Here is a 10,140-nt window from a genome sequence, read left to right on the forward strand (position 1 = left end):
ATCACACTCAGAATTAGGTCGAATTTATTAAAGTCAACCTGTAGCCTCCGATTTTACAAAATTGATGGTGTATGTTCCACTATGTACCTTCCATCAGTGGAGCACATCCCCACTACCATGGGTAGCATCGACTCACGGAGCAATGTACTGTGAGCAGCTATCCCACAGTTCCTGCTCCTGATTGGAATTCTGGGCTCCCAATGCCTGATAGGACAAAAACATTTTTGTGAGGTGTTTTGGGTACATATCGTCAGCCTCCCATGATGCACTTGGCTCCTCCCTCCCTCCCTCCCTGAAAGCAAAGGCAAACCATCATTTTCAGGCCTAAGCCTGGATTACTTGTGCAGTTGTCAGAGCACAGCAAGCATGGAACCCCGCTCAGCTGTACGCTGTTGCTAGGAGTGTCACAAATACCCTGCACATCATCCTGCGGTATTTGCAGAGCCTAGCCAGGAGAAGCCATGCAGAAGAATGTGGTGCCACGCAAACAGCTGTGCTGGAAGCCATGGAACAGAGCAATTCGCCCATACTGGTAGTGGAAGCCAGGCTTGTTGACAAGGTGGGATGCTGCTTCTGGGCCAGAGAAACAAGCACAGAGTGATGGGACCTCATCGTGATGCTGGTATGGGATGAGGAGCAGTGGCTGCATATCTTTCAAATGCATAAGGACACCTTCATGGAACTTTGCAAATTGCTTTCCCCAGCCCTGAAGCACAGAAATACCAACATGAGACTCACTTCTCTGATAGTTGAGAAGTGAGTAGCGATAGCCCTGTGGAAGCTTGCAAAGCCAGATTGGTGCTGGTCAGTCAGGAATCAGTTCAGAGTGGGTAAAACTACCAAGGGGCCTGCTGTGATTCAAGTAGCCAGGGCAATCAGTACCCTGCTACTAAGAAGAGTAGTGACTCTGGGAAATGTGCATGACATAGTGGATGGCTTTGCCGCAATGGGTTTCCCTAACTGTGGTGGGGTGATAGATGGAACGCACATTACTATCTTGGCACCAGACCACCTTGCCAAAGAATACATAAACCGCAGGGGTACTTCTCGATGGTGTTGCAAGTGCTTGTGGATCACAGGAGCTGTTTCACCAGCATCAACGTGGGATGGTCCGGAAAGGTATATGATGCATGCATCTTTAGGAACTCCAGTATCTTCAGAAAGCTGCAAGAAGGAACTTTCTTCCCGGACCAGAAAATTACCATTGGTGACATTGAAATGCCAATAGTTATCCTTGGAGACCCAGCCTACCCCTTGCTCCCATGGCTCATGAAGCCATACACAGACAGCCTGGACAGTAGTCAGGGGCAGTTGAACCATAGGCTGAGAAAGTGCAGAATGGTGATAGAATGTGCCTTTGGGCATTTAAAGAGGCACTGGTGCAGTTTACTCAGTAGTTTAGACCTCAGCGAAAGCAATATTCCCATTGTTGTTGCTGCTTGCTGTGTGCTCCATAAAATCTGTGAGAGTAAGGGGGGAAGTTCCTGGCAGGGTGGGGGGTCGAGGCTGATTGCCTGGCTGCCCATTATGAGCAGCCAGACACCAGGGCAATAAGAAGAGCACATGTGGCACACTGCGTCTCAGAGAGGCTTTGAAAACCAGTTTCATCAATGATACAAGACTGATGTGACAGTTCTGTGTGTTGTTCCTTACCAACCTCCCCCTTTTCACATGTACTGCCCTGTAAACTAAACCCCCACCAACCACAGTGTGCACAGTGAATAAAGAGCCTCTTCTCCTCAGTTCATGCATTTTTATTATGCTGACAAACACTGAACAGAGACAGCAGTGAATAGCAATGATAACCCAGGTCTAAGGGCCTGATAACACAGGGAAGGAGGGGAAAGGACACATAGCTTATTACAATTGCATTGTCTAGTAATCAGAGCTGTAGGAATTAGAGCTTTCTGCTCCATGAACCATCCCCTGGAGTTGAGTTCAAGGGATAAAGGAACTTTCCCCCCGACACCCCACCCCTGCATTTTAGGATGTATGGGAGAAGAGGATATGGAATTTGGAGAAGAGGGCATCATTGCGTGCAGTGGGACTCTAAGAACTAGCTGCCTTTCCTGCACCTCAACCAGACACCTCAACATGTCTGTTTGCTCCCCCATAAGCCACAACATCTCCTCTTGTGTGTTACACTCTTGTTCCCTGCTTGCTTTCCTGCCCTCTTGGTCGATGCACATGCTCTCTGAGAGTGTGAGCCTCCATGCATGGAGCTGGGCCCTGTCAGCCTCGGAGGAATGCATCAAATCACAGAACATGTCTTCCCTTCTCTGCTTTTTTCACCTCTGAATCTGGGACAGCCTTTGTGCTGGAGTGGAGGAAGCACCCAGAGAAAATGTTGCAGCTGCAAGGAAAGCGTACATCGTTGAAAACAAAAGGTTAACTGTTGCAATGAATGAAACAATTCACAGCAGTAAATACATTCCCTGAGGTACTCGGCCAAATTTTGTGTTTTAAAAGAAGAGCCTGCCAGTAAGGTACAACACATGGCAGAGTGTTGGGCAGCAGATTTCAGTTTGCAGGCAGGCATGGTAAGCACACACGAAAGGGTAGGTCATGTCAGGGCACACCCGGCACACCCAGGGAAATTGTTTAGTGTGGAAATTCTTGGCACATAAACAGGCTTTTGCAGGGAGCATCCTTTGCATAGCTGCACTGGCCACCACTGTATCCCAATAGTTTACCTCAAATTAAGCAGTAACCACAAATGCATTTAATCCCTGTGGCATGATTACAAGTATGCACTCACCAAAGGTGCCTTTCTCACCATCAGAGTCCTGCACCAGTGGGTCCTGGGAGGGGATTGGCTCCAGAGTTAGTAAAAGGTCCTGACTGTTGGGGAGAATGGATCCTCCACTTGCCTGCTGCACATTCTCCTCCTCCTCCTCTTCCTCATCAACAGTGGCCTCCTCATTGTTGCCCATGGCAGCCTGGGTCCCCTGGGATGTATCCACGGAGAGTGTGGGGTACTCGTGTGGTACCTGCCTAGATTCCCATGCAGCTGCTCATAGAAGCAGCATGTCTGTGGGTCAGCACCAGAGAAACTATTTACTTCCCTTGTCTTCTGGTATGCTTGCCTGAGCGCCTTTATTTTCACACAGCGCTGCTGTGTGTCCCTCCCTGTTATAACCTTTTCTCCCCTTGCCCTGTGCGATTTTGGCATAGATGTCAGCATTTCTTCTGCTGATTCGGAGCTCTGCCTGCACAGACTCTTCTCTCCACCCAGCAATCAGATCCAGTGTCTCCTGTATGCTCCATGCCAGAGCGCATTTGTGTACCTGGGCAGGCATGGTCAGCTGGGCTGATGACTGAAGTTGATGTACGTAGATCTACTTACCATGGTGTCTTCACTGCTGTAAATCAATAGTTGATGCTCTGCTATTGATTCCGCTTGCGCTTCTCATTCTGGTGGCATACCCGAGTCCACGGGAGAGTGCTCAGCTGTTGATTTATTCCATCTATATGAGACATGATAAATCTACCCCTACTGGATCGATCGTTGCCCGCTGATCCAGCGGGTAGTGTAGACAAGCCCTCAGTATCTGGTTTCACTAGTACCACCCGGGCTCAAGGTGTACATAGCTGATCTCACTGCTGGTAGTGATCTGCTGTGGCTCAGCAGAGAAACTGGATGGCAAGGTTCCAAGAATTAATAGTCCCCCAACAGAAAGTTCAAGGCTTCAAACCAAGACCTTCAAAGATTTTACTTCCCAATATTCCTGAGATCAGAGGAAAGCCCAAGGTGCAATCTATCCACTGCTTCTGAACTTAGGGTAACATTTTCAAAAGCACCTAGGTAATTTAGCATCCTAAATCCCTTTGACTATCAGAGGCTTAGGTAAGGGACAGTTTTTTAAAGGTGTTTAGGCAGCTAAAGACGCAGATCAGCGTTGAGCGGGATATTCAAAAGCATGTAGGAACCTTATTAATGGGAGTTAGTCACCTAAGCACTTTTGAAAATCCCACTAGGCACCTATCTCCTTCTGTAAGCACCTAAATACCTTTACAGACATGCCCCTAAGCCCTTTCTGAAAAGGAGCTCCTAACCCACTTAAGCACTTTTGGAAAATGTACTCTTTGGTCCTTCTGCTGGGATTTTCAAAGGGCCCCAAGGAGTTAGATGCACAGCTCTCACTGAATTTCAATGGGGTTTGGGTGACTAACCCCCTTAGGCACCTTTGACAATACCAGCCTACAGTTTTTGGACAGGCTGGGATGCCCTTTGTGCCATTGTGCCTCCCCTGCACAGAGGTAGGTAGCTGCATCTTGCAGCTGTGCCTTGGTGATGTTCAGGTAGTTGTGCTTCTCTGTGGTATGGAGCTCAGCTCTGAGATTCAGCCCCCACATGGCATGCTCATCCTTGTACAAAATCCCCAGGAGGGCAGGGCTTTCCCCTGGGGCCTGGCGGTACCACTGCACATTTCTTGCCGAGCTGGAGTAACTGCAGGTCAGGCTGAAGTCCTGTCCTTTGGAGCCACTCAAGGACAGCAGGCTCTGCTCTACATTAACCTGGCAACTTACACCTAGTGGGAAAGGGATTTTAGAGTTATAAACAGAATGATCAATGAATCAGGTCCCTCCATCATCCCTAAATCCCAGAAGAACAGAAGAATGCATCATTTTCATGTTGTTCTGGTAGTCATCACCTCCCCTGGGTTAAGATTTACAGAAGTGACTCGTGATTCTTGCGTGCCCAACGTGAGACACCATAAAGAGTCTGATTGTCAGAGGCAGTGTCCCCAGCCAACCAGAAAAGAGTTACAGGAATGATCTGAGGTGACTTTAAGACTGATCACAAGAATGATTTATGCATGGGATTTCAGTGTGATCTGTAGTCTAAGCTAATCAGACAGTAAGGTCTCTGGGCAAGGGAATCTCCTGTCCTGTGTTTGGATAGCACCTTGTTCAGTGTGGTCCTGGTTCATGACTCAGGCTCCCGGGCAACACAAATACTAGTGACATCTGATTTCAGCTCAGGAACATCAGTTATAGGGCAATGCTCTAGTGTGTGACAACAAAAATGATTTAAGCCAGTCTTGTAATAATTCTTAAAAGGTAACTTTATCCCAGTCTCTCTGCATCTATGTGGGAAGGAGATTTCTGAGTAACTGGCTCTTGAATGTACTGGATAAAGCATGACAAGAGCCAATAGAGGGAGCTGAAGTAAGAGAAATTCAGGCTAGAGATAAGGTGCCACCTCTGTAATGGTGATTAGCCATTAGAGCAACTTTCTTAAGGAAGTGGGTGGATTCTCCAGCTTGGAATCTTTAAATCAAGACTGGATGTCTTCCTCCAGCTCCACACAGAGCATGGGCCCAATGCAGGAATCACGGGGGAAGTTGTCTGGGGCCCAGGTCATCAGACTAAATGATCACAATGTTCCCTTCTGCCTTAAAATCTATGAAACCGAGGCATTCAGAATCACTCATCACTTCTGAGAATCTTGGCTCCCATTATTATCAAGAGGTTGAAACAGCCACAGGACTTAAAATAAAGATGAATGATCAGGTTCACTAGTAAGGCCCCAGGACACCTCTGCCTTGTGCTGCCCCTCATTTCTGTTCACCGTGACCTAGAAGGGTTCCTGACCCCTCTTGTATTTATCACCTGCAGGCTTCTCCATCCTCTCCTGGAGCTTTTTAAATCTACTTGCATTTCTCCTGCTTGAGAGGCAAGACACGTCCTTTCTCACCCTATCAGCAAGAAGGCCCATCCCTCCCATACAAAACACAAACTCACTGTAGAGACCTATGCAATTACCTTCCTCTAGACTTCTTTCAAGGCACAACACTGCCCCCAGCAGTTAAAGTTTTTGTACAGGAGGGTGGCCACTTTATTTGACTGTGTCTCCACAGTAAAGAAATAGCCGGCTAAGTCAGCGAGCTGAGAACCGTCGATGCGTAGATGGCTCCATCTCTCCCTTTTCAAGAGCTCAGCTATGAAATTTTGCCCCTGGGTAACATTCCCATCCTCATACAGGCTCAGCAGCAAGGCAGGACTTTCCCCAGGCAACTGTCTGTACCACTGTACGTAGGACACTGTGCAGGAGTAGCTGCAGGTCAGAATGGAGATCTCCTCTTCAGATCTGCTCAGAGATGGAGGACTCTGATCCACTTTAATTTGGCAGTTCACCCCTGGAGACAAAGGCAAATGGAGAAGCAACAGATGAGCTTGTTTGGCTCTGATCAGCCCCTCATCTTCCCCAGCGATTGCTCCTTATCTCTGTTTCTTCTTCAGCCAAAATAATATTCTGGGCCTTGGTGTAAACCTGTGTGGCTCCATCAAAGTCAGTGCACCTCCCCTGATAAGCACCAGCTGAGTGCCTGCTCCTTTCTTGTGGTATTCAGCCCAGCATCTCCTGGAGAATCGAGGCCTCTTAGGTCATCAGAGACAAGAACTGGTCTGGGGAACTGAGGCACCGAGAGACCAGAGAGGGGGTTTCCAAAGGAGCCAGGCACTCAACGCATATTGCAGTTTCAAAGGGATTCAAGCACCTGATGCTGTTGGTGACCTTCCAAAACCCAAGCCTAAGTCACTTGTCTAAGGTCACAAAGTCTGTGGAAGAGCCAGAAAATGAGTTCACATCTCCTGAGTCCAGTCTAGTGGCTAAAGAACAAGACCTTCCTCATCCCCACAGTATTATTATCTCAGTACTGGAGTAACTCAGTGCAACTCAGTGGCCTGTTCATTGCCCAGGAGGACAGGCTAAATCCTTACCAGCATTAAACTCTATGAATTATTATTATAGCACCTGGAGACCCAGCCAAGATCAGAGCCCCTTGTGCCAGGCACTGAAGAGATACAGAATACAAGACAATTCCCGTCCCCCAGAGCTCAACAGACAAAACCTCCACAAACATACAACAGAACTGAACTGAGCTGGGGGATGGGGCATTGTGCTGGATGCTGCAGAGTTCCCAGGAACTGAGATCTCTGTTATGCTGGCACTGCACAGACACAGTGGGGAAAAGACCCCACCATGATGAGCTCACAGTCTAGACAGACAAACTCCCCCTAGACTTACAGTAGAACTGAATGGACAGTATCACTGACAAGGATGTCAGCTGCCTTTCCATTGCTGCTCCGGGTTACCCCTCAGCGCACTGAGGCCAGGAGATGGTGCTTTTCCCCTGCTTCCAGGACAGAGATGCAAAATCTGTCTGCAGCCCTCTTTGCTGGAGAGATCAGACACGTTAATGAGCCCAGCCAATCAGGGACAAGCCCCTAGTCTCACTAAAATAGAACCATGCCCTGGAGTTACCCTTTGCCTCTGGTGTCTTGGGGGAACAGCTGCCCTCTGCGGGCAAAGAGACAAGTGTCGGGTGCAACTTTATTAACCTCGATCTCCTTCCTCTTCGTTAGAAATGCTGCCCCGTGCTGGCCAGACACACACATGGAAGTGAATCCCCCTGTGGTTTCAGAGTAGCAGCCGTCTTAGTCTGTACCCGCAAAAAGAACAGGAGGACTTGTGGCACCTTAGAGACTAAAAAATTTATTTGAGCAGAAGCTTTCATGAGCTTCAGCTCACTTCATTGGATGCATTCAGTGGAAAATACAGTGGGGAGATTTTATATACACAGAGACCATGAAACAATGGGTGTTACCGTACACACTGTAAGGAGAGTGATCACGTAAGGTGAGCTATTATCAGCAGGAGAGCGGGAGGGGGGGAACCTTTTGTAGTGTTAATCAAGGTGGGCCATTTCCAGCAGTTGACAAGAACAATAGGGGAGGAAATAAACAAGGGGAAATAGGTTTCAGAGTAGCAGCCGTGTTAGTCTGTATTCTCAAAAAGAAAAGGAGTACTTGTGGCACCTTAGAGACTAACAAATTTATTAGAGCATGCTCGGGGGTCGCATAACTAGGGGAAATAGCTTTACTTTGTGTAATGACACATCCACTCCCAGTCTTTATTCAAGCCTAAATTAATTGTATCCAGTTTGCAAATTAATTCCAATTCAGGATATCCAATCGAGGATATTATCATCTAGGAGTGTGCATGGATCTGTTTGCATCTGAGATTAAGTCTGTGTGTGTGTGTGTGTGTGTGTGTGCACACTTAGGTATCTATATTTTGGACTGTGTATGAAGAGGGATATATGTCAAAGAGTGTTCCTGTGTATGTGTGATTTCAGTGTCTAGGTTTCTGGCTATGTGTTTGAATCTGTCTATTTGTGTGTGTGAGTCTAGGTGAGGGAGTGTGTGTGTGTGTGGTTGTATGTGAGAATTCTTATGTGAGTGTGTATGTCTGTGCAAGAGTGTGTGTGTGTGTGAGAGAGAGAGAGAGAATGCTTGTGTGAGTGTGCCGTGTGTGTGGCTGTATGTGAGAATGTCTGTGTGCATGTTACCAGTCTGAAAGTGTCTGACCTGAATAACAGGGAAAATCACATTGGAATTACTGAGTTACCATATTGCCTCCCCAGACAATGCTTCCCCATCTGCTAGTGTTGTGGGGCAAGGAAACTATTTTTGATATAAAACCACCAGATCCAGGAAATTGAGGAAGGCGAAAAGGTGAAAATGTCTACAATTTTCCAGGTGTTTCTTCAAGTTTCTTCCTTAAATTACTGATCCCTCCTCTCTTCTCTCCCCTTTGTTCTATTCACATAGCTTCTCTTCCGGTCCATTCCAATGTATTCTCTTCTGTTCCATTCTGTTCTTATTGCCTCTCACCTACTCTGTTCTACTTTCCTTTCTTCTCTTCTGTGCTCATATCCTCGGTTCTATTCTAACTTCCACTTGTCTCCTCTTTTCGGTCCTTGTGGCCTGCCCCACCCAGGGTTTTGTGACGGGCTGCCTGTGTTCACCTAGCACTGTGCTCCAGCGCGCACAGATACACAGCGGCGTCTTGCAGGCGGCTGCTGTTCAGGTACAAGAAGCTGCTTTTGGTTTTGGTGTCCAGGCTCATGGTGAAATTCTCTCGGGTGTCTCTGCCGCTAGAGGACAGGGAGGCCACGAACCGCGGCTGGCCCCCCTGGAGCTGGCGGTACCAGTGCACGCTGTACTCGGTGCCCGTGTAGGAGCAGTTGAGGTGGATGGGTTCTCCTTCATGGGCAGAGGCCTGGGACCGGTCCTGGGTCACCGTGTATTGGGCCAACGCACCTGGGGGAGGAGGTTGGTTTTAGTCCAGGTTTTCTTGCTCAGCAGTGACCGGAAAATATATGCACCTCTGTGTAGACAAAGGAGAAAACAAGCAAACAGAAATACACCCTTCCCTCTGTACTGCCTGTCCATCCATCCACCCTTCCCTCTTTGCTGTCTTTCCATTTGTCTCTCTATCACTCTGCACCATCTGTCCATCCTTCTCTCTGTGTTGACTGCCGGTCCATCCATTCACCCTTCCTTCTGCTCCGCCCATCCTTCCCTCTGCACTGTCCGTCTGTCTACCCACGGGCTCCCATCCCCGTGATATCGGAGTGCCTTTCTTTCAGAAAAGCCTGGAAATCCCAACCCGTGGCGCTGTGCTCAGAGCAGAGCCTTGAATACCTGCAGCCAGCACCAGCAGCAAAGCGGCCAGGCTCATTGTCAGGGATGAATGAAGTGGCTGCAGCTGAACCTGGATGAGGTGAAGCTGTGACACCGCTCGGCCTCCAGGGGTGGCCTTCAGGCTGGAAGGAAATCGATACATTTACCCTGTTCAAGTAGGTGGGGGAGGGAAAGGGTTTTCCTTCTGAATGCCCTGGGCCTGATCCTCCACTGGTGCAGATTAATTGGGTTCCATCAGAGTCATTGGGCCGGTTCCCCAGCTGGAGCAAACTGACCATAGTTCCACTGGAGACCATGGGCAGATCCGTAGCTGATGTAAATCACTGGAGGTGCATTTAAATCCGGGGCAGCTGGTCCCGTTTCTGACGGTTAAGGCTCTGTCCCTATAATTCATGGATTTCCCTCTCTGTTGTGCTCTCCTGGGTTAAGCAATATTTATGTAGCACGCACACACCAACAACAAGGAAGCAAAAAAATGGTGAAAAGCCACTGGCCGAAGAGGGTAACAAGGCGAAGCGCCAGCCACTATCAGGCACCGAAAATTGTATCGGGGATTTTTTTAAAAAAAGATGAGGGGAAGCGAATGAAAACAGGATGTCAATGAAAAGCGGATTGATGCCGCTGAGGGTGGGTGGGGCGGAATAG

At 48.3% G+C, this 10,140-nt stretch overlaps 1 gene segment (V, D, J or C); it reads right to left on the reverse strand.

Moving 5' to 3' along the window:
• Window positions 1-7,994: 7,994 nt before the first annotated feature.
• On the reverse strand, window positions 7,995-9,536 carry LOC122456479. The segment is given in 2 exon segments: window positions 7,995-9,111; window positions 9,496-9,536. Coding segments are annotated over 2 exon segments (336 nt in total).
• Between the last annotated feature and the right edge of the window lie 604 nt (window positions 9,537-10,140).

Source organism: Dermochelys coriacea, chromosome 13, assembly GCF_009764565.3.
Source record: "Dermochelys coriacea isolate rDerCor1 chromosome 13, rDerCor1.pri.v4, whole genome shotgun sequence".
Classification (NCBI taxonomy): Eukaryota; Metazoa; Chordata; order Testudines; family Dermochelyidae; genus Dermochelys; species Dermochelys coriacea.